This window comes from Equus quagga, chromosome 1 (genome assembly GCF_021613505.1).
Source record: "Equus quagga isolate Etosha38 chromosome 1, UCLA_HA_Equagga_1.0, whole genome shotgun sequence".
Lineage (NCBI taxonomy): Eukaryota > Metazoa > Chordata > Mammalia > Perissodactyla > Equidae > Equus > Equus quagga.
The window spans coordinates 130020795-130045546 of record NC_060267.1 but is presented as its reverse complement, the minus strand read 5'-3'; the positions used below and the strand labels follow the sequence as shown (position 1 = coordinate 130045546).

The 24752-nt window shown below is 46.9% G+C and overlaps 1 protein-coding gene across 1 annotated transcript in view; it reads right to left on the bottom strand.

The window, feature by feature from the left end:
• Positions 1-17994, bottom strand: part of IL17RD (interleukin 17 receptor D) — a 64060-nt gene extending 46066 nt beyond the window's left edge. The window contains exon 1 of the mRNA XM_046640687.1: positions 17768-17994. Within this exon, the coding sequence (XP_046496643.1) occupies positions 17768-17893 (126 nt within the window). The 5' untranslated portion in view covers positions 17894-17994. The remainder of the gene's footprint in view (positions 1-17767) is intronic.
• Positions 17995-24752: the final 6758 nt, after the last annotated feature.

Sequence of the window (24752 nt, the reverse complement as noted above, 5' to 3'; positions counted from 1 at the left end):
GTGTGTGTGTGTGTGTGTGTGTGTGTGTGTGTGTGTGTGTGTGTGTGTGTGTGTGTATCACTTCTAACCTCTTTAGCTTTCCTAATAAGAAGACAGCTTGATGCAAATAGGGGTGGGAAGGAGACAAAAAATTAATCTTGCAGCTCTGCAGTTACTCACATGCAGATTATCTGCCAAACAATTTCTTATCTCTGATCAATTTCTATCTGCAGCTGCCTTCCTCCTGCCCCCGCCACCACCTAGCACATGTCCCGAATCCTCTCCTCCCCGGACAGTCGCTGACAGAGCGTTCCAGGCCTCCAGGACTGTCAACACCCCAACATAATTCAGAGCTCACGGGGGGTCTGAGGCAGAGCTCTTGTTTATGGATCCAGTGATTGATTGGGCCCTAAAAGCTCCTGGCCCAGAAGACTAAATGGGTTGAAATCAATCATTAACAGTAGTGTCATGTTAAAAAACAAGAGATTCAAGGCAAGCTTTGGCCGTGTGGACAAGCTGGACAAGCGCACAGAAATGCGAAGGATGGAGGCAGATGGGGACATTGGGCACCTCTGAGTAAACACCAACACAGGCAAATCAACCATGACCAGTGGAAAAGAGAGGGCACACTTTGTAAAAATAAAGTGACTGTACACAAAATGTTAAAAAATCAAAACCTCTGAGGAGGACAAACACTACCTTAATTAGAGAAAGATCTGCAAAAACGACAACAGGTTGGGTGTTCTTTCTGGAGAGAGATCAAAAACAGACACCCAGGGGCCAGAGTGTAGGTGGAAATGGAAGTGATCAACACACTAAGGAGATGGAGTGGGTAAGACAGAAAAATTACACCCTCCAAATTAAAGGTTCAAGTTATCTCAATAAAAATAATTGTTAAATTCTTAAGAACAATTCTATTGTGTTTCGTTTTACAGGTAAAGAAACTGAGAGCTACAGAGGTCACCTGCCCTGTGCATAGTCACAGAGAGTCAGCTGGCTGGGATGCCCTCATCTTGCACGTCACACTGACATAAATGAGACAGTCCAAGAGAGTGGCTTCTAGCCAAGATTCAGATTTGTAAAAACTCCAATGAAACAGGATTATTTATGTTCTATTTATGGGAAATGTGTGGTCAATCCACATTTGACCTTCGAAAATATATATATGAACAAAAGTTTGCTAGCCATAGTACTGATACAAAGAAAATCCCCACGATAATGCTTAGATTCAGCTGTTTTCATAATATGCTGCTAAGTCCAAAAGATCCACCTAATCAATATTTTTATTTTAAAGCCTTCATTTATTCACTTAAACATCTTCCCTAATACTCTCTACTAAGTAACATTTCAGCCACACCTTGCTTTCACTCTACCAGAGTTAAAAGGACTAAAACTTAGAAAATAAATCACCAGATGGAAAGATTCAGTCCTTCTCTATTAAGTTCGGAATGAAACAAGTAAAAGCTACCACCAAAATAACAGAATAAAAATTATAAATGTCAATATTTTTTAGGATGTGGAAAAATGAGCACACTTCTCTGTCTGATGACAGACTGCTACTAATCACCAAGCATTTCCTATGTGGCCGGGCACAGAGCTAAATGTTTTAAAGACAGTATCTCATTTAGGTCTCCAAACAATCCTGGGAGATAAACTATTATTAACCCACTTTACAGATGAAGAAATTTGCCCAAGGTTACAGTAAATGGTGGCAAATGGTAAAGCCAGGAATTATGGACCAAATTTGCTCTCTTCCCAAAACGTTCTTTGCAGTAAATCGGCCGTCATGACACAGGGCAAGCTGGTAAACATGTAGTAAGAGCTACAAAACCCAGTAATCCCACTTTGGGAAGTCTATGCCAAGGAAACAAACCAAAATGGTGAGGGGGTGGGCAGGAAACCAATCTGTATGAAGATTTCACAGCAGCTTTATAACAGCAATAACCTGGAAACAGTCCAAATGTTTCATCAGTGAGGGGAAAGGGCTGACAAGGGTGGGAGGGTACGCAACATGAAAACATCATTTGGCCACTAAAAGTGACACATCTGTGAACTATGTCAATACATGGAAATATCTTTGGAAAACAAATTTAAGTAAAGAATAAATACAGTGATTACAACTCTGCAGCAAGATGTGTCTGCATGTTCAAAAGTGAAAGAACCAGCATTTAATATTCATTAAGCTCCCTTTTTTTGCATTAGGTTGAAGTTACCAATCTGTAAAGAAAACCCTGCTTAAATATGCTTTGATTCAGAATGTCCTTCTCCTCCTGATCCAAAGAATTGAAGTTTTCATATAAAAATACAGGAATAGTTCCATGAATTTTAAACCCCCCCTCCTTGGGCTTCCAAGTAAGTCCTATTTTTAAAGTAGATTAACAAAACCTCCTTAGTTATAAGCCCATGGCTCATGAAATTTTTTGTTAGCCATTTAGCAAATTTATTTAAGAACAAATACATTTATGAATTGGAACATTACTTCTGTCACCATTTGGTTTGCACTAATAAAAGACCATACTCTCAGAATCTCACTCTTTTATAACACATTTGGAAAAGTAACACTATTTAAGATAACATGAATCCATGGGGGTTGGGGGAGGTCGGTTTAAGAGTGTCTGAACACAAGCCAAGATGGAGGCCATGGACTTGCATGAAGTGGGAGATATATGCCTAGTTGCTGTTTTTATAGGTTCTCGATCCCCATGGCCACGCAGGATATGCCCACGCAGATTCTTCATCACACTCTGTCCAGGGAGGCAGGTGGGCCCAGCACACCCTCAGCCAGACCACAGACATCCCCCTAAACCTGGCTGTACATTGCTCCCCTGGACTCTCCAATGGCTTCCTGTATGTCCTGTCACCTCAAGGGAACAGAAGCACAATTTAAAAGCATCTGAACTAGCTGCCGCATCTCTGAAGATAAACGAGGTTGGGAAGCTGGACAAGGAACTGTGCCAACATCGGCACTGACTTCTACACTAGGGGAGGCAAAGCAGATTCCTCCACTCGGCAAGACAGTCCTCTGCCTGGGCAGATCCCACGTCAGTCTTCATTCCAAGGTTTCTCGTTCTCTGTCCTTACCAACCCACACATCCTGCCCATGTTCCCGTTTTGCCCTGTATTTGGGATGACTTACTATCGTCCCTCAAGGATAAGGGACCACTGGACTCAGTGTGCACGTGGCACAGAGTCAAACCCCCCCAACATGGCAATGCCTGCCTCCAAGGGCAGGCTGTTCAACATGGTAGCCTCTAGCCACGTGTAGCTATTTAAACTTAAATTAATTTGAGTAAAATTTAAAATGCAGTTCCTCAGTTGCACTAACCACATTTCAGCCACAAGTGGTTAACAGTTACTGAATTGGACAGTGCAAAGAACATGTCCATCATCACAAAGTTCTACTGGATAGCCCTGGACTAAGATAATTCAGCACCTGCCCACCTGCCTCTGAGATTCCAGGCGACATGCTCCCACAGCTGGACAACTGTTCCCAGCTGTCACCAGGCACCATCTGTCACCTCATCTGACACCTAAGTGCAACTCAGTTTCACCCAGGCAACATTTTTCTTATTTACACATAGTAAACTGGATGGGTTTTAGTGTACAGTTCCTTGAGTTTATACATGTAGAAATGTATAATTAAATGTATACACATTTGTATATCCACCACCACAATCAGCATACAGAACAGTTCCATCATCCCCCAGAAATTCCCTTGCACTGTCCCTTTGTAGTCAAACCCTTCCCCCATCCCAAAAATCCTGGCAACTGCTGATCTGGCAGCTTTTTAAAAAACTCCGATTCCTGGCCTTCCCCTGGAAATCCCACTTAAGCAGGTCTGAGATGAGGACCGGAATCTCCCACCCCTCCTAGAAGGTTCCTCAGGTAATTCTGGTATTCAGCCAGGACTGGGAACCTCTGGGGTAAATGCCGAATCTGAGTTTAATTCAATTATCTGCAATGTGTTTTCTGGTATCTGGTGTTGCTCTCTTCCCACCCCCATTAGTTGCTTTGCTGCACATGGCAGACGTCCATCTCAGGCTGGGTACTTGGAAGGCAGGGCAAGCTCGACTGCTGGGGGCACGGGCAGGGTAAGAACTCTGTGGCTCTGGTTTCTGGCAGAGAGCGCCCTCTCTTGAGTCACGTGGCCGCCCATCCTAATCCCTTCCTGGCTCTTTGTGCCATGGAATCCTCATCTGGAAAAAAAGGAACCACATCAGAAACAACTGCCTACCTCTGAGGCTCACTGGGAAGTGATGACTTAGATACCACGTTCAAAGGCACAGGGCAGCCAGGACGAAAGGCACCCTGCCCTCCATAGATCATCACCACACAGGGTTGCCTCGGGATGGAACTCTCTTCATCCTGACTATTTACTTGATGGATGTGGGATATGGTATCAGGACTCAAATTACAATAAAATTGCAGCCTTTAAAAAAAATCAAAATGTTTTTTTCCTTCTAAATTCAGGATCCCAAGAGCAAAGTACCAAATTCCATTTTTAAAGAGGAATTCGTAAGAGTCAGCATCATCTCAGAAAACTTCCTCGGCTCAGAAAGTAAACAGTTACAAAGAGGGTCAAGACTTGAGTTTAGCTTTTCTTCCCCAGCTTGCTCCTGCTCTGCTGAGGATTCCTGGAAAACACTTTGAAAAGTTTACGATGATCAAAGGAAAAGAAAGGCCAGCACGAGAAATGCTATCATTTAACATCACATGTTTATTTAGCCCCACCAAGCCAAAGAGAGAAGACTGTTTGAAAGGGAGAGAATGCCTGCTTAATCAACTAAAAATGCATTCATTACTATGCTATTCACTGCGGCTTTCCTGAAATCAGACACTTTTGCCTCTAGACCATAAGATTGAAGCGATTTGAAATGAAAATATTTCCTGTCCACTGCTTGCCAGTTTCTAGCCCCAGAGTGATATAACAGATGACATCCAGTACAATAAATGCTTTTATTAACCATAAATTTGAGACTGCTTTAGGGATTTGAAGTGTTGGGTTTCATGCTGAAAAAATGTAATGTTATCCACAGACCATCAGTGAGTAACAAAAACAGAGGCACAGGTTATGCTACTTTGATCAAATTATGGCAAAAAAAAAAAAAATCATCTTTTGCATTTAAAATAGTAGTTGCATTCAGGGCCTATCTTCAAGGAGTACCACAATAGCTTAATCATATGTCTTGGAGAGATTAATGGAAACTCATCCTGAGTGTAGATTTATAGAACCAGCAGCTTCTATTAAACAGAAAGGAAGTTGAAAACTATTAGGAGGCTAAGTGAGCTAAGAAATTCAAATACTAAAATGGGACCCCTAAATCAGCGTTTCTCACCTCAGCACTATTTATATTTTGGGCCAGATAATTCCTTATTGGGGAGGGCCCACCTGTGCATTGAGGCATGTTGAGCAGCATCCCTAGCCTAACCACTAAATGCCAGTAGCACACTCCTCCCAGTTGTGACAACCAAAAATGCCTCCAGAGAGTCCCAAATCACCCCCATTTGAGAACCATTGCTCTAAATCAAACTCTAGGCTTGTTTACAAAATGCTGTCTGATTTCTCTTTATCCAAAGAAAATGTCAGAGCCGGAGGAGTCTCGTAGCCTCAGCTCTCTGCCTCAGTGCCTCCCTCTACACATGGATAGTTAACCCCGAGTGATTGCTGAAATCAAGTGTTCTGCATTCCCTCTTCCACCAAAACCAATGGCAGCAGAGTTATGGAAATGAAAACTTGCTCTCCTGAGACCAGAGCGAACTAAACTAAGCACAGGCAACCGGCCACCCCTCCCGAGGTGCACCCTGGCCTGGCCTTTGTGTCCGGCATGCATTCCAGCACAGGAGGCCCGGCCCGATGGGCTGGCTGCACTGCATCCCTGCCAGCATCCAGATCACTGCTTTCTGGCCTTTCACTGTCAGGCCACGGAGGGGACCATGGACTCGGTGCCAGAAAAGAAAATGAAAAGTGAAGCTGAACCTCTGCAGTCCATTCTCTGGATGCTGAATCTCCCACTATTACATCTCGGCATGACATTTCACGGCCAGCAGGGGAGGAGGCCCAGTCCTGAAAGCTGAACAAATGCCGGGCACACAGGCCTGCCAGCGCCCTCGCAGTCTCCCCGGACTTATGAATAAAAGATGGAGGTTTTGTCTCTGTCGTTTCCCTGGTACCCTGTAAGAATAACAACTTGTCGCTTTTTGACGTTTTAACTTACTTTGAAAAATAATCAATATTAACTTCACATGTCTTGGCCCTTAAATCTGGGGCAAATAAAAGAAAGAAACACCATGTAATTAGGTAGAAGATAGTAATTCAAGTTAAACTAATGAAACTGTCCATAAGAGACTCTAATAAAATAATTTAGGCAACACACAATCACAGAACCAAAAGGCTGGAAACTGACTTTGAAGACATGTTTTGAGTGAAGTGGCCTTTACTGGAAATAAAGTTCAATGTTTTCTTAGCACAAAGGAAAGAAATGACTGAATTTTGGTGTGAGGAAGCACTCAACCGTAAACCTGCCTTGGCCAAACAGAGGTTTTAATAGGAACTCATTCCCAGTCGCTGAGGGCGACATCTACAACTGTTTGTAACAAGACCATGTGAATAGCAAAGCCTTGTGCATTCTTGAGACACCGCACTCCTAATTTTGAGAGAGTACAGTTGATTTCAAATAATCTTTAAAGAAAGAGATTATATTATGGGATAGCACAAATGACACCCTGCACTTTCTTTTGGACTCTCAGTAAAGGAAAAGGAAGCCTTAATAGAAAGCATCGTGTTTTTTTTAAAGACAACACAAGACTAAATTGGGTCAAACCATTAGGTCTCTTTAAGTGCAACAATTTCAAACAGAAAAAAAATTTTGCTCATCGCTAAAACTGTATCTCTATTTGTTCCCTATCGATGTCTACAATACAATCGTGTCACAGTATCACCTGGAAAGGCACCTTGCCAAAATACTTAACTTGACCCTAATCATGAGGAAACAATCAGAAATCCAAATTGTGGGATGGTCTACAAAAGTGACCTTGACACTTCAGAATGTGTATGTTATAAAGGACCCAAAAAACAGGTGGAGAGACTGTTTTAGATTAAAGGAGACTAAAGAGACAGTTCCGTCTAAAAGCAACGAGTGATCCTTGTCTGAATCCCGGGATGTGATTCAGAACGAAATCACGAAGGACGCCAGGAAGAGAATCGAAGTACATGTGGCATAATTGTAAGAACTGGTGGCTCTAGGCAAACAGGAATAGGTGTTCATTTTACTGTTCTCTCAACTTTTGCATAGGTTTGAAAATTTTCAGAATACAAAATATGGGAGATGGAGTACAGTAAAGAGAAGCCTCAGGGACAGATGACTAGCTATCCGCTGGGGCGGGTGGGGGCCGGGCAGCAACAACTTCATTTTTCTGTTTAGTTTCAGAAAATATATGCCTCAAAATATTACTAATATTTCTTAAAGGAAAATTATATAAAGTCTTACTATAGAATAGATCCAGGATAAAAATAAATTAAAAACAACATCATAACATGACATTATTCACTTAATGGGGGGAAGGGGTGTGCACACAGTGGACATTTAAGACATTCATGTTTCTGCCTTTAAAAAAGTCACAGGTCCCTTTAAAATCTCCCTTATGCCTTTGCCTAAAACTCTTCTCCTGCAATTTATCATTCTCTTTCTCCTCTTGTCAGAATTCCTACTAATTTAAAAACTTTTTAGAAGGGCTCTTTAAAACTTCCCTGCCTTCCACTCAAACTCTCCCCCATTATCCACCCCCATCCTTTTTTAATGAAATAAAAGCACTGATTACACTAGTCTTGATCGAAAAACTATGCGCTTAAAAAAAAAAAGTGTGACCCTTTAAGTAAGAGGAAGAAAGTTTAGTAGATGGAAAATGTGCTCAAGTGAAAAGATGTGGGGGGTAGAATTTCTGTCTCTCGAAGACTTCAAAGCCCAGGGAGAACAATGAGAGAGGCAGCATGTCCAGAGCAGCCCTATGAGGGACCTGGGTGATGGTCACCTTGGGGCGCCTCGGACACTGGGAACCCACTGCTCCCGTTGCCCCAAAGCAGTCTTTGGCCTGCACAACCAGATGTTACATTTTCTCTGCTTCATTCCAGTAAAACTCCATGACCTCTTTCTCAAATTAAAAAGGCAATGCTATTTTTTTAAACCACAGGAGCTATCTTTAGTGAAGCCTTCTAAGGATTTCATTAATTCATAGCCAGCCAACCAGGACTTTTCCCACAGTCTCCCACAAAAAAGCCCGGGAAGTCACTGATTGCTTGGCTGGATCTGAATATGAGCAGAGGTAAGATCAGAAATATCTAGTTCCTCCCACAGGGAGGCAAGGCACAAAAATCAAAGCCAGGCAAAAACTCATTAGCACAGCTGGCCTGCAAACCCACAGCCCCGGAAAGAAGGTAAAGAGCATCTTTGATTCTGGATGGAGCGTCTGGTGACTTCAGAAAATGAAATGCATTCAAAACCAGAGGGGAATGTAACAAAATGAGACCTGTATCTCTGTTAAAAAGACAAGGTTTTCATACCAACTGAGGGCTGCTGCCAGGGAGTAAGTTTCATTTCATTCACATAGTTTCATAACGTCCAAACCAGGATGCTGAGTCAGTACTTAGCGGTAACTTTTCATATTTTTCTCGTCCACAGAGTAGGGTAACGTGGACAGTCCAAACATCCCCTCTTCAAGCAACCAGCATTTTGCAAAGTGCAATTCCCATCCGTTACCAGCCCAAGCACCACCTGTACCATTCCCTGGGAACCTGTCCTGCAGCCCAGCAGGTGGCCAGCATGCGGCAGACTGCCAATAATCTGGTGTGAATGAATACGGGGAGCATATTTTTATGCTACTCTCAGCACCTAGTGCCACATGATGGGCCAACGTTAAGAAAACATAACTAGAGAACTTCAGAGGAAATTTTTATTACGACTGCTCGCCTTACATGTCACCTCCTCAGAGAGGCCACCCGGGATCACCTGCTTGTGCAGCTACGGCTTTCATCACCCCATTTTAATTTCCTGCAGAGCACTCAGTCATTCAAGAAACATGTAGGGAGAACCTACTGTGTGCTGGGCACTGTTCTCCTGACGCAGCAGAGAACAAAACAGATAAAGGCCCTGTCCTTGTGGAGCTGACATTGCACTGGGAGGAAGACAGACAGACAGACAGACAAGAAAATACTATGTGTGCCTCATGGTGAAAAGTTCTGTGGAGAAAAATAAAGTGAGGAAGAGAGGAGAGAGTGCAGCGGGTTGTTATTCTAAGTAGGCAGGGTCAGGTCTGGTATTTTGGTATCTTATTGTTTCCCCTACTACAATCTAAGCTCCAGAAATCAGGCCTAGCACATGGAAAGCACCAAATCCTCACTGAATGAATGAACGGCCACTGAAGGTCACTCTTAGCAAGCCATCCGTTGCTGGAGAAATATTCCTAGCTTCACCATTCCTCAAAGGGTGCACGCAGGCAAAAGCCAAGGCATCCTACTGTCTAGTCTCAGCCTACATCTTTGGCCTTCCTGTTCCCAGCCCCTCCGATGAGCCATCCTCCTCCACCTGGGCCCACATGCTTCTTCCTGCCCCAACCGTCCTCTCACCTCCTGGTTCCACTCGCAGTGAGGCCCTGCTCAAGGTCTCCCTGGTGAGGCCTGCCTTCTTCAGCCATCCCAGTCCTGTCCTCTAAGCCTCCTCTGAATCATTCAAATTAAGTTTCTTCATATACAAACCAAGTTTCCGCTGCTGCTTCACTGCATTGCTGCAAACACGGCTGAATGCATCCTCACTAAATCTGCAGGCATGATGGGGTCGGTCTGACTTTACTAAATGCAGGGCTTCTGGCACCGGTGAGATTCACATGGGGAGGATGGGAGGCTGGGTGGCTGGCTTTGGTGTGGAGAAACCCCACAGAGAAAGGTGGGCCTCTGCCAAGGCAGAGGAAACTGAAGCAGACAAGAAGCCAGTGACTAGGAACCGACTGAGACAGAGCTCCAAAGGTGGGTGCCTCGCAGCGCCTCAGGCCCTTGCCTGTCATTACCCTGCTTCTCACATAGGCAACTGCACAAGGAGGAATGTTCTAGGATGAGGAGCAGCAGGAACCGTGGTTCATGTTTTTCTGGGAGGAGTGGGGAAGTGCGGAGAGAGGAGAGAGAGTTCACTGTACCATGGACTCCTTCCTGTGTCTTCCTGAGCCCCTGGGTCTTTGTCTTGCACACCAGCCAGGGTGGGAAGCCACTGCGGACAGGCGCCTAACCTCACTCCTCTTTGTCTTTTCCCCCTGGGCAAGTTACCATGACTTGACACAGAGTAGCTGCTCAAAGAACCGTCTCTTGTCTCCTCACTCCAAATAAGCCTTTTTGAACTTCAGATATGGAGCTGTGAGAGTAAATCCTAACCATGTGAGTGCCTGTGCCCCACCCAGAGCAAACGTGCTCACTCCGGAGGAAGCAAGTGATAAACTGTGTCACTCAACAGTTGGTCCCACGCTCAGGCTGCCTGCTCCTGCATTTGGTCTGGATTGCACTGCATTCTCCTGAGATAAAAGAGGGGCCATTTCAGAAGAGGAGAAACCAGAAATCACCTGGACAGAATAAAATCACAAAGAGTTTCTAAACCATATGGCCTGTCTCAGGAAAATGTACCTCTCCGTTCCAAGGAAACCCTCCCTCTATCCCCATCAACCCTCCCACTCCCAAGTGAAACAGTCCATCTCAGAACAGAAGTCTGGGGCCATAGCCAGCATTTTTTAAAGGGTTACCATTTGGGGTGGGGAGGGGGCCCTACAAAACTGACAAAACAGAACACTTGGAAAAACTCCTAGTTTTTAAAGGAATGAAATATTTTTTAAATCTAAAAAAGCTATATTTAAAACCTACTACCTCATGATTTCAAACGGATCCATTTGAAGTATTCATTTAATGTGTGAAATGTAAATATCCATCTAAACATTTTAATTAATGCTATCAACTTCCATTCCCTTTTCAAAGTTGCTGCTTCAATTTTCTACAGCATTTCTGATAAGTTCAAGCAAGTTTCCCTACAATGTAGTACTTTTAATGAAAAGCCTCATGATTAATGTCTATTAGATCAGGTTTGGGATGAAGAAACATATAATGAAATTACAATTTATTAAACTTCCAACAATACTTGCCATCCACTTCCCTTTCAACTCAACATACCAGCCTTATGCAAATAAAACATTTACCGTTACGTTTACTATGAAACAAATGCATCTTAAAAGTGCACAGTAGAGGGAGTTTTCAGTTACACTATTAAATCAGACAATTTATAAGCCAACTTCCGTTTTAGAAGAGAATTACATGTGTGTTCACATCACATCTTTATTTTGTCATCCACCCAGTGATTTGTTGAGGACAGCTGGTACCTATTAAGGCCTCCCTTTAAATGTTGTAGCCTTAATTAGCTACATCCACCTTCCCCCAACATTTCCAAACAAGGAACCAAAGAAAAGGGAAGCTGTTTTTATCACGGATACTTTGAACAATGGAGTTGTAAATGTTAAAATAATAGTCTCCATCAGAAACTAACTAGTCATTCATTTTTTAGGCCCCTTCACAAAAACAGGGTGCAGGTTACAGAGGTTAAATTTTCAATCTTTGATGCTTCAGAAATTTTTTAATTGTTCAATTTTTAGTTTCCTGCCTGGTGTCATTAATCAAACCTTCTTTTAAGATACTGCTTGGGAAAGGATAAGAGACAGTCTCTCGGGAGATATTCTTGGTACTATTTAAGCTACAAGCTTCTTCCCTGGACTTCTAAACACGAGACCAAGCAGACAGAATGTGCAAGTCCAGAATAAGCCAACAACGGTTTTCTAGGAACAGACATCATGCCCTTCCCAGACACTGAAGAGTTTCCTACTCACACACTAATAAATTCAGTTGATTGAATCCTTTTAACTTGCCCTAGGTAGATAAAACACACGCTGATTTAATTGCAGTTTAGGCTTCCCTTTAAAAAAAAAAATAGGACCCGTTTATGCATTCACAACTTCAAGTGTGAATTATGTCAACAGGATAAATTTTGCGCAAGATAAGGAGCCATCTCAAGGATTCCCCCTTAGATTTGGTTTCCTCTTAGAGGCTTGCCCCAGCTTTAATCTGCAGTAAGACTATCTGTTTCAATAGGATGTGATCACTCCTTGGGCTTGTGTCTTTTCAATCAGCGGTGGCCCTGCCGGGTTTAGAGTGGCGGAGAGGAAGCGGCCTGTGGTTAAACAGAGGAAATACCAAGGCATTTTAATAGAGCAAATAGTCTCTTTACTTCCCACCGGGAAGAGCTTCAAAGGCCCCGGGCCCTGGAGGAGACAATGTGTTGCAGGGCCATCAGTCACCTAATCATGTGTCAGGCCCATTCAGAACATCCCAGCAGCCAAGACAAACATTACCCAGGAGGACATGGCCTCCCACCGCCGGGCAAGTCAGGCTGCCTGGAGATGGGGCTCGTGGCACCAGCACAGGCAGCCCCCCTGGGCTTGCTGAGGGCAAGAGACCCTCCAAATTTGAGGGTGATGCGAAACAGGAAAGGTCTCAGCTGCCAGGGTAGAGTGGCGGGAGAGAGGTCTGCTCCAAGGGTGCTGCCCCCTACCCCAGCCTGTGAAGCTTCTGGGGGACCTGAGCCCCCGCCTCAGCCCATACTCTTACAAATTGAGGGTAGGGGCCCCAAGCAGAAGCCTAAAAACCCATCCATCAGAGGCAGACGCAAGAGCCAGAGAGGAATGAAAGGGACAATTAACTGTTGATGGGGTGGCCCCAGCCGCAGCAGACATGTGCTGGGGCACGGTATGTGAAAAGTTCAGGCACCTATGGGGCAAAAGAGTGTTTAAAAGCTTAAAAAAAAAACCCAAAACCCAACACAGTTTAGGCCAAATGAAGCATGAAGAAAACCCAACTTAAAATAAAGACTTAGAAAAGCATTAGCAGTTCTTTCCTTGATGGGGAAGCCGTCTGTAAGCTTTGAACTGCTGAGAATATGATTTGGATCCTACTCTACTCTTTCCTGAGACCGGTTTCCAGACAAGCCCAGCTGTTCTGGGGAGGAACCCAGTGGAAGCGTCAGGTCCCCTTCACTCCCGGCCTCCTCTTCAACCCCACACCACAGGCACCCCCCCAAACTGGGGTGTTCTGCCCAGCTGGCTCCCCAGCTCCCCCTTCAGCCAGCCTGACCGCGTCTGTTAGTGACAGCTCTGACAAAGTCTCCACTTTCCTCTTTAAGTTCAGTGAAGTAATTTAAAGTCAAACTCTGATTTTAAATGTTTAGAACATGGCTTCCCAGCCCCTTCTCCAGATCACAGAAGCCCTGTTTCCTAAAGCAGTGGCTCTCATCCTTGAGAGCGCACCAGAGGAACTTGTTAAGATGCCCATTCCTGGGCTCCACCTCACTTCCACTCTGGTCCCATTAGCCTGGAATCTGCATTTTAACAAGTTCCCAAGGCAATCCCGATACTGAAAGCCCCTGGACATCACTCTGAGAAATCATGTTTGGAACAAGGAAATAGTGCCACAGACAGTACTTAGCTGCTGGTCACATTCACCCAGCTGTATTCCCGAGTTAATAACTAGCAATGCCTCAGGCACTGCAGGGGCGGCGGGGGCGGGGTGGGGGAGGGGGTAGATGCATGGGGGTGGGGAGAGAGGGGAGGGCTGCTCAAGGGAGACAGACAGAGGCCAGGATTCCCAATTAACACAGCAAAACACACTAGAAGAAAGCATCGCACTTATTATAAAAATGTCTCTGAAAAACGTGTCAACCAGGCTGAGTCATTTTTAACCAAGAATTTTGTAAGGGACACAAAAGCATGTATAACATGGACAACATGGCCACAGGACAGGCAGACCAGATGCAGGCCTGGGAGCCATGAGCTGCAAGTGAATGAAAACGCATCCAATTGAGAATCAAATAAACATGCCTGGGCCCACAGCCAAGGAGAGTTCTTGGACTGGACTTTTATCAGGGACCTAAATTTTAACCAGCTGGAACTTCTTCTTTTCCAAGTACCACCCTATTCCTTCCTACCTTTTGAGACGAAGTATTTGCCTTAAATGGGAAACTCACACTTCATTGTAAAGACAATGCCAGCATTCTGGCTTCCTTAATTCCTAAAGGAGCAGACTTTTGGGGAGGTAGAAATTGTGTTTCGAGGATAAGAGACCAGAGAAGATGTACCTGGCTTAGGTAGGAAGGCAAGCAATGTCCCTCCTCCCCCATTGCAGGAAAAGCCTTAAGTAAAATCCTGTGGGAGTAAATTCCTAATTCCTCATTGCATAAAGAGGCTTCTCAAACAACTAACAAGACCAGAGGTGATAAAAAACCTCAGCACAAGTGACTGATACAAAGACACCCCTCACAGAAGAAAACCACTCCACGATCAAGAAGCAAGAGTTAAGACCCAGTGGGCATGAGGATAGTGGCCCCTCTGGAAGTTTTACAAATTGTTCCTTCTTTGGGAAAACTGTATTTATTACTCTCAAAGAGCAACTTCACCTGGCAAGGGCCCTAAGAGGTTTTTTTTTTAAGTAGTCGAGGAAGTGTGCCCACAACTCATTTCTAAAACACTGAGCTGTGTTCAAGATGGTATCAGCACCTTAACTGCCCCACTAATAATGGAGAGGTTGTGAAATCTGACCACTTAAACCAGAGCAGCCCCGGAGGGTGTGTTAGCAGAGCCACCTGAGGGTGGGCCGGCTGCAGTCACCTTGCAAGTCCTGGGAAAATGCACATTCCTGTGGGGGCAAGAGTTCCTGGAACAAAATGCTCCCTGGAGATCAAGGGTGTCATTTGCTCAGCTCCCTTCTAGCACCCAGATCCTGCCCCTCCTCCAGGGCTCACTTTTCTACCCTGCTGTCCCCCTCTTAGGTTCTGTGTGACCTGGACCCACAAGAAGCCCTCTCCTGTTTGCATAACACATAATCGAAACTTCTATGCTCACAGAGCCTCAACTAGACCGTAAGCAACCTAAGAACTGAGACCAACATCTGTGGCGTGAACACCCACTATCTGGTAGGGGACTCACACACGAACCAAATACTCAAGTCACTGTACACCAGTACTTACTGGCCAGTCCTCTGACAGAGCAACTTCTGGAAGAACTTACCTAGAAAAGTGGGGGCAACGAAGGCTTCCTGCAGGAAGTGATGCTGGAGCTGAGAGGGGAGGCTGAGGTGTGAAGAGAAGGAACACAGGCAGAGACAGCACCAGAAACAGCACGTGCAAAAGCCTGCTGTGGAGAGGACACTGGAGCTTGGAGCTCTGATCTCTCCCCCCACTTAAAATCTATCACTTAATATAGGATTTAGCAGAAGACTGCAGGTTCTAATTGGGTTCAGCCAAGATTTACAGGGCTCCAGGCTCTAAGGCCACCAAGATGAGGTTAAGTGCTTGGCTAAAGAAACTGGTCTGAAGGCACAGATGTGAACAAAATACTGATGATGTAGTCTAGCGAGAACCAAAGTGCAAGGACCTGCATGAGAAGGCAAAGCAAGGGAAATGGCATTCAGGGAGGGCTTCCCTGAGAAGGCATCACCTGAGCTGAGTCTTAGGCCAAGTGGGGGGGGGTGGGGGGTGGCAAGGGAAAGCATGCCACAGCAGCATAAAGGGCACAGGAGTTAGGGAGCAGGGTGGGAGGGGCTGAGGCTGGAAAGGCGGGTATGTGAAGCAGGTGGGCAAGCTGGGTCAGAGAGAGCTGGTGGCTCCATCAGATGCACCAAAAGGAAAGTCCAGGAGGGAAGGAGCCATGCATCAGGAAAGAACCTGGAATCCGGGAGATGGCCCAGAGGCTTCCATGCTCATTCAAGAAGGGGATGAAGATGAACCTAAGGGAACGATGGGTGGGGCCAAGCGAGGAGCTGCTGAGAAAGTCACCACAACTAGGATTTGTGGTGGGAGAAAGGTCAGCATGAGCGTCCAGTCACTCAGGCAGGGGCCGCCACTAATTCTGTGGGGTGCACAAGGTGCAGGTTTAGGGGAGAACACATTCCGACAAGCAAAGAGAACAAAAACCACAGCTTGGCTCCTTTGGGGCAACTACTATGCCCACAACATTAAAACTTCACAAGCTTTGGCCACTGACACATGAAGCCACCTAGGCAACTGCAGAAAAACAACAAATTGGACTGATCCACCTATGCCATCAATGAAAACTCTGAATAAAATGCTTGTGACGCCGCCACAGTTATTCAAAGCCAACATATCAGTTTAGATCCAAAAAATGTAGGAGGATCAATAAGTCAACATGAGATAGCCTTAAGGAAAACTTTGTTATCTAAAACCTGGGGAAAACTATCTATTTAAAAAAAAACAGTGATACTTTACTAAAATGGGACAAAGCAGGAAAATGTGGTGTTTTACTCAAATAGGAAGGATGTTATATTCACTCGGGGCTGGTGGGATGTTGGGTTACAGCTGTGCAGCTATTGGGTTTAAAGACATCCCAGCTGCCTAGCTCGTACCTGGTTTTCTGCACTGTTTCTCCGAAAGTGGGGCAAGAGAGCTGGAGGCACCAGCCTGTGCCCCTAAAGGGGTGTCAGGTCCTAGGCCCTGACTGCACTGAGGCCGTTCAAAGCACCCCAGAAGATGTGGGTCAGTATTGCTCTAAGTGAACTACGCCATACTCATCCCTCAGAGCAACAGTGCTAGAGAAACTAGGAAATCCCCATTTTCCAGGTGAAGAAACTGAGGCTCATGGCTACTCAAGAGCAGAGCTAAGGTCATGTCCGTGGCTGCCTGAGCGCAAAGCCGGTGTCTTCTCTACAAGGCTGAAGATCATGAGTGAACTGCCGCCAGATCAACCCTGTAGGCTTCTGTAGGAAGTGCGGAGCAGACGGATGCGATCTCTGGGTCCTGGGGCCGTCCAAGCCCAGGAGCCCTGGTGGGGACCGGGGACCACGCACACCACCCCCCTCCCATGCCCCACCGCCCAGACCGCGTCACAGAAGCGTTCGGTTATGGGGACAGGGCTCCAAGTACACGTCAAAGTCTGTGCACCTCTCCAGTCTCATCTCGGGCACCTGACCGAGGTGACAAACTCATGCCTCCCTTTGGCTGTGAAAAATATTCCCAACGCACGGGATGAGTGTGGGTGGGAGACCATCCGTGAGACCACTCGCTAGACGAAGGGCTGAACAGGAGAGCAAACTTTCCCAGCAAGTCAGGAGACGCGGGGGGGGGGTGGGGGGTGGGGGTGAAAGTGGGGGAAGACGGCCCAGCCTAGAAGAAACAAAGCGGCCCCGAGAGAAGGGCGCATCCCTCCCCAGCGCTCCGGGTCCCCTCCCTGGCAGTCCCGGGCCTTTGCAGAGCTGTGGACCAGAGGTTCAGGGGAAGATGCCCACTCCCGCTCCAAAGCGCTCCCCGCCCGGGCAGCTCGGAGGATCCCAGCCCCGGGGCGCGCAGCTCTAAGGCGGAGGAGGTCCCGGGCCGGGAACAAAGGGTGGGGCGCCCTCCTCCCGCCCGCCACTGAGCGCCCCTCTTGCCCGCCCTCGGGGAACCGGACCCCGGCCGGTAGCTGCGCCTCATTAGCAACACAAAGCCGGGGGCCGGGCGGCCCCTTTCATCCCGGCCGGGGCTGGCGGACGCGCGCCCCAGGAGGGAGGGAGGACGGGCGGGAGCAGCAGGGACCCCAGCCCCGCCGCAGACTCCACAGAGAGCAGGCACGTCGGAGCGGACTCGGCTGCCAGCGAGCACCTGTGTGCGCCGCGCCTGCCGCGCCCCCCGCGCTGTTGGGGACAGCGAGAAAGTCGCCGTCCTCTCCTTACCCTCCAGCCGCAGGTGTCCGCGCCCCGCGCTCTGCTGGAGCCACCCGCGGCCACGGCCAGCTGCGAGCCGTTGAGGCAGGCGTTGACCGTGAAGAAGACGGAACAGAGCTGCAGCCACGGGGCCATGGCCGTGCGCTCGCCCAGCCCGGCCCTACTCTGAGCCCCGGCGGCCTGCAGCTGGCCAGCCCCGAGTGGGCGGTGGCGCCGGCGGCGGCGGAGCCGCCGGTCCAGCCGAGCATGCGCCACCGGCCGCGCCCCGCCCCTTCTCCCCTGGCCCCGCCCCCAGCCCCGAATCTCGTGCTCTGGCCACGCCCTCTAGGCCCCGCCCCTATGGCTCCGCCCCGAGTGACCGCTAAGGAGTCGGCAGCTGCAGTTTTTTTCTCTCACTTGAGATCTCTTTTTTAATCCAAAGGATTTGCCCAAGGGAAGCATCCCCCTGCAAAAACTCGGGAAAACACAAAGAATATAATAATAGTTTTAATAATAATAATTTAATAAGCACCCACTCTTTGCCAGGCCTCTTCTTGAATCCCCCCAGCCACAGAGGGAAGTGGCAGTATCTTTGGTATCCCCGTTTCTGGTGCAGAAAAGTTAGAGTAATACGGTAGTTAGAGAAATCCTGGCTGGACCTCGGACAAATGACTTGCCTTCTCCAAGCTACTGTTCCCTCCCTGGTAAACCGGAATAACAATAAGAGTAAGCAACCTAGTCTGGGGAGGATTCTGTTGGCGAACAAGTAGCAAGCGCTCAATAAAAGCTAGTCTGTGCTTACCTGTCTTGCATAGAGTCCCACAGCTGGTACCCGCCAGACCTGAGATTAAAATCCAGATCTGACAAAAATACTCTTAACCACTACATTTGTCAAACTTACTCTTGTGAAGTGGGTGGTATCTCTGCTTGGGAGAGGAAGCTGAGGCTCAGAGAAGTGGGGTAGCCAAAGTCTTATGACTTCACCGCAAACCCCTGCCCCCTTTGACTTATGTCTGTGCACCTGAATCCCACTTCTTCCCCCTTCTCCATTGCCTCATCCCGCATCCATGCTACCAGCTCCTCCTCCACAACATCTTCCCAAGGGCTTTTCCTGCTTCCACTTTTGTCCCAAAATACAGTGCATTTCTGCACCCTGGACCCAGAGTGATCTTAAAAAGGTAAATCAGACCCCTGACTTATCCTGATTAAAAATCTCCTGCAGTGGCTTTTATTCAGTAGCCATTTAGAATAAAATCTGTACTGACCTCCTCCTCTCCCACATTATCTCTGCCTACTCTGCCTTCACTACCCAGCTTCAGCTATGCTGATCTCAAACTCGATCCCATCCTAGTCTTCTTGTCTCAGCAAACCTTGGAGACTCTTACCTCCATCCATCAGACAAGGCAGCCTCCATTTCTCTCTCCTTCCAGGGCCCAGAATCCCTTCCTCTCCTTGTCTGCCTGGCCTAAGTGCGATGACAGCTCAGGGGCTGCTAACACTGGGTTTCTGTACTTTCCCTTGTGGCTCCGTAAGCCCTGCCCATACCTTGTGCTTAAACCCTCTGCAGAAGCAGAGATGACCCCTGCTTTGCATGCTACCCCCATGGAGAAAGAAGACTCTCCTCAATAATGCTAGCAGAAGTCCTAGGGATTGGCTCTGACAAGGCACCTTGGGACCAGGGAGCAGAGCCAGCTTCACCTGAACCACAGAGGCTGGAAGTGGGAGACAGTGGTTGTCCAAGGAAAACTGGCATTGCTGCCAGAGAAAGAGAGGACGACAACAGCATCCACCAGAAGCCCCAGGGGCGAGGATTTCCTGTCCATGTGCACCACTGCACAGAAATGTTTTATTTTGCATCTCACTGCCAGGATATTCAGGAGTTCAGCCAGATCAAGTGAGGACAAGCACTACAACTTCTTTTGTCATCCAAAAGACCAGGATCCACAGTATTGCCCCTCTGGAGTAGCATTCTCCAAATGAACCTCATGCAGCATGTTGTTCGTCTGGGGGAGCTCTTGGTTCGATGCTCTGCTTCCTTCTACATCTCTGCCCACCCTCTCTGACATTCTTGGTACCCATCTCTGGGTCATTCCCAACCCCCGCAGCAGAGGGTGTCAGGGGTTTGACCATGAATGTCAGAGGTGCCAGGGGCTGAGACCAGGCCAGGGCCACATGGGTGTTGGTGAAAGACCAAGAAAACCATGAGGCTGTCTGCTCCTTAGCCTCCTTAATCTATATGATATTCCAGCCTAGATATGCTCCATAACTTATTAGCCAATCCCCCGCTGAAGGATTTCTATTATAATCAGTGATTCAAAAATATCCTCACACATTTATCTTGATGCTTTTATTCAACTATTATTTTCTTAAGATACATTTCTAGAATTGGAACTGCTGAATTATACATATTTAAAACTGCTCAATATCTCATTGCTGTCTTAATTGGCTTTTCCGGTTGCTAATAAGGTTCTCTTGTATTTAGTGTCCATTTACATTTCTTCCTTTGTTCTGGAGTTAGACTCCAGGAAAAGGATCAGTACTTGGAGCTTATGACAGAGGGAGAGCGTTAGGGAGGTCAGTGGGGGAGAGGAGAGCCTTTCTTCCTGGGTTTTACTGACATCACCATATGATAGAGTGACCCAGGAAGGCAGAGTGTTGATCTTGCTCCCTTTGTAGTCTCCACACCCACCCACTATTGATGTCCCTCCCACCCACAGCTCAGTGCCCAATCGTGACACTCTCTGTGACAGCCTCTGAAATGCTGCAGAGTTCAGAGAGTGCTCCAAACTTTCTAAGGAGAATGGAGGACAGAAGAAAGAAAAGGCCTGTGTCCACTCTAAAACATGGTTACAATGACATCCCTTAGGACCAGGGACTGAGAGGCCCTCCTCCTACCTTATAAGGAAGCCATAAGCATGCGTGTGGGGGTGGGGTGGGGTGGGGTGGGGTGGGAGAGCCACATACATCAAAGGGTAAAATTTGGTCAGGAAATCAAGGTAATAAATTGGCATTTAGCATCAACCTTCTCATTCTGGTCTTCTCCATTGATTCTTTTCCTCTCATCCCTTCTTTTTATCTTGACCCTTCAGAATATTTGTGAGGCTGCAGGAAGTGAACTTTGTACTGGGAGCTGACATAAAATGAGAGAGCCAGGTCCCCACACAGCCTCTGTGGACCGTATCTTCTTTCAGGCACAGCCGAGACCAGCTGTGTATGACGAGAGGATGAAGCCCTCCCCAAACACAACACATGGTCCCACCCATCAAGGCCAGGATTGCCTGTGGCCAGTCACAATTTCAGCCATCCCTCGCCATCCTGTCTGATCCACTCTATGCCTCCAGTGCTTGGCACTCTGCCTGGCATACACCAGTGGGCACGAAACTGTTGCCGCCTCCATCCCTGTTTGGAATGAAGCTGGAGATTAAACAGATTAAATCACCTTAAAATAAACTGTTGATGAAATGCAAATATATTTCCCCAATTTACCTAAACAGATAAGAAAAATCCTTAACTTAAGGATTGGATTTTGTTAGGAGTCAAATTATCCCCTGAAACATAAGAAAGGAAAAAGTGATCATGGAAATAATTTGTATCCTGAATCATTTTTAGCTGAGAATAACTAAAGACCATTTTAATGAACAGCAGTTAGAAGCAGTGGTCCGAAATTCTAATTTATTTTTGGTATTGTGATCAAGTAGTATGTTTTATGTACTAATCAAGATATTAAAGGTAAAGGATGCTCCCCCACCCCCGCCCCGAGTCTCTCAGCAGGCCCAGGGAGCAAGTTTCCTAGGGCTTTGTGGGGAGCAGTATTCGGAGAACAGGCACTCTCCTGAAAGCCCCCAGCCTCTGTCTGAGCCCCCTAAGGCTGCCTGGATGCCAGTTCGCGCCCCGGGGCAGTCTTGGCTCCAACGGGGTAGTTGTCATCATCTCCATTTCACAGCTGGGGAAGCTGAGACTCAGCGAGGGGAAGTCTACTCGAGGTCGTAGAGTCGGGCTTCAAACCCGACCGTGGCCACCCTGCTGGGGACAAGAGACGCCAGACTCATCTAATCCCCTCCCAGACTTTGCCTCGGGCACCAGTGCGGAAGCCTTCCCAAACTCGCCTGCTTACAGGCCCAGGGTGGAGGCAGACGAAAGACTTGGGAAGGACGATCCAACCCCGCGTACTAGAATCCCCAGATGTGCCCCACAAAGTGCTGGGGCGGTGCGCGCGCGGCCGCTACACCCAATTCACGCGTCCGCTGCCACTTCCCATTTCTTTTCCAGGAGGAAATGAAGCGCGGGACGTCCCGTTTCCCCGAGGACCGCGAGGGGGCGCGCGCGGTCCAGTTCGGAGACGCCGAAACCAGCCGGATTGCGTATCATTCTAGGGAAAAGCCTCCAGTGGAGGCGCAAATGCTTGCCGTTACCCAGAGCTGGTGCTAAGTTTGGGGAAAGTAGAGTCCAAGAGGCGGTAAGAAAACAGGGTTAAATACAGGCTCTCAGTAACCGTGTGGCTTTGAGCAATTTACTTAATCTCTCTGGATATCAGTTTTCTCAAAGGCCACACAGGAATGACGTGGATGCAGACTTCAGTGGGTTTTTGTGAATCTGAACTAAGCAAATGGCTATGAGGGTGCGTGAACATCCCTGTTGCAGGCAGGTAGACCAGGAGTTGATGCAGCCAGGCCCAGAGGTAGCTGGAACCCAGATGGTAGCTGGAGAGATAGCCACCTCTATCCTTCAGGAGCTAACACCCTGGTTTGGATCTGCACTAGACTGAAAGGCCGTGGACCATATCCTGTTTACCATTAATTCATTCATTGCTTCAACAAGCACTAATGAAGTCCCTGCACCATATCAGGCATTATGTCAGGAGCTGGGGACCAGTGTGAACAACATGGACACCATCCCCAACAGAACACTGTCCCAGCTGTCATAGAATCTAAAAGCAAACATTCCATGGGGGAAACTGGCATTACTCAAATAACCATATGACCAGGGGATAATTACAAGTAGAAGGGCTGTCTCTAAAGAAGTGATACCCGAACAGAGTTTCCAAGTATAAGAGTTCCCTAGGAAAAAGGGAGGAGAACAGATAGAGGAAGGGTGTTCTGGGCAAAGGAACAGCATGTGCAAAGGCCCTGGGGCAGTAGGGAGCATGACATCTTCAAGGAACCAAAAGAGGCCTGTGTGGCTGGAGAGCAGAGAGGGGCGGAGGTGTTGCAAGGTGAGCTAGAGGGGCCTGCAGGGGCAGGCAGGCAGGACTTTGTGCCTTGGTTTGAACCTGAGAGTAGCCAGCAGCTTCTGAGGGATTTAAGGGCAATGGCAGGGCTGTATTGAAAAGGTCCCTGTATCCCAAATGCTGAGCACAGGGTACTGCCTGGCATATTGTCAGCATTTAATACACACTTGTTGAATGACTGCATAACCAGGACCACTGTTGAAATTCGGAGATTTAATGTCTTGAATGCAGAAATTATTTAAATTTTTATTTTTTTCGGATGTACATCATATTTCGAATTCTGTGTACATTACATCATGTTCATCATCCGAACACTAATTATAGTGGATCCCCTCACATGGGAGCCTAATCACTCCTTTTGCCCTCCTCCCTTCCCCCTTCCCCGATGGTAACCACCAGTCCAATCTCCAATGCTATGTGGGGTTTTTTTGTCGTTTTTATCTTCTACTTATAAGTGAGATCATATGGTATTTGACTTTCTCCCTCTGACTTATTTCACTCAGCATAATACCCTCAAGGTCCATCCATGTTGTCACAAATGGCCAGATTTCATCACAGAAATTATATAAAAGCCTAGAAAAACATCCAACTCTACTTAAGCTCCAAATAATACAAATAAAATACATAAAGTTTTCTTGTTGCCTTTTAAGGTTATTTCTACTGTAAAGTTCTTTATTATTTTTTAATAGACTTTATTTTTTTAGAATAATTTTAGATTTACAGAAAAATTGAGAAGATAGTACAGTGTTCCCATACAGCCTGACCCTAGGTTCCTTTATTATTAACATATTACATTAGTATGGTACATTAGGTACAACTAATAAACCAATACTGATAGATTATTGTTAATAAAGTCCAAACTTTATTCAGATTTCCTTAGTTTTTATCTCGTGTCCCTTTTCTGTCCAGCATCCCATCCAGGATACCACATAACATTTAGTTGCCATGTCTCAGGGTCCTCTTGACTGACAGTTTCTCAGACTTCCCTTGTAGTATTGCTGACCTTGACAATTTTGAAGAACACTGGTTAAATATTTTGTAGGAGGTCCCTATTGGGATTTGTCTGATGTGTTTCTCATGATTAGGCCCAATATTGTTATTTTTTACTTTAATTGAAGTTATACATCTACAAAGTGTTAAAAGTCATATTAGTAGTAATAGATGTGTAATGAAAACCAGCAGGCCTCTGACCTGTGGCTTCTCGCTCTTGCTCCCCAGAGCACCCTCCTTCAACTCCTCCAGCTGTTTTCTTGGCATGTGCTGCCATATTTCTAAATCCTTTGCTGATCTTGCCTTTCTGGACTGACCAGTTTAGACACTGGCTCCTAACTTCCTGCTCCTTATGACACATGAGAATTGTGCTCTCTTTCAATTCCCTTCCTCCTGCTACCTACTCAGGCTTGTGCACGTTGTCCTCCCTTAGCCCTTCCAGGATCACTCTGACCTGTGGAGACCACATCACTGGGCTCTCTTACCCTTCAGGCTTCCAGGTGGGTTGGGCCAATGTGAGGCACAGGCTGGCACTTGGGGAGAGTGAGCAGAGGTATTTATGCCTTCAGTGACCTTCCTGTCAGGTTGCTGTGGATGCTGCATCCCTGACTCTGCTCTCAGGCACCCTCTCCATTTAGCTCTGTCCCATTTCTCACAACTGCTTCCCCCACTTGCCTCCTCAGGTCTGGGGGCGGGGCGCAGCAATGGCCCCCCATGCTGCTACTGCGCCTTCCCTTGTAGCTTCTTTTCACCCTGCTCACACACTGTCTTTTATGAAAACTCAAATTACCCCCATTG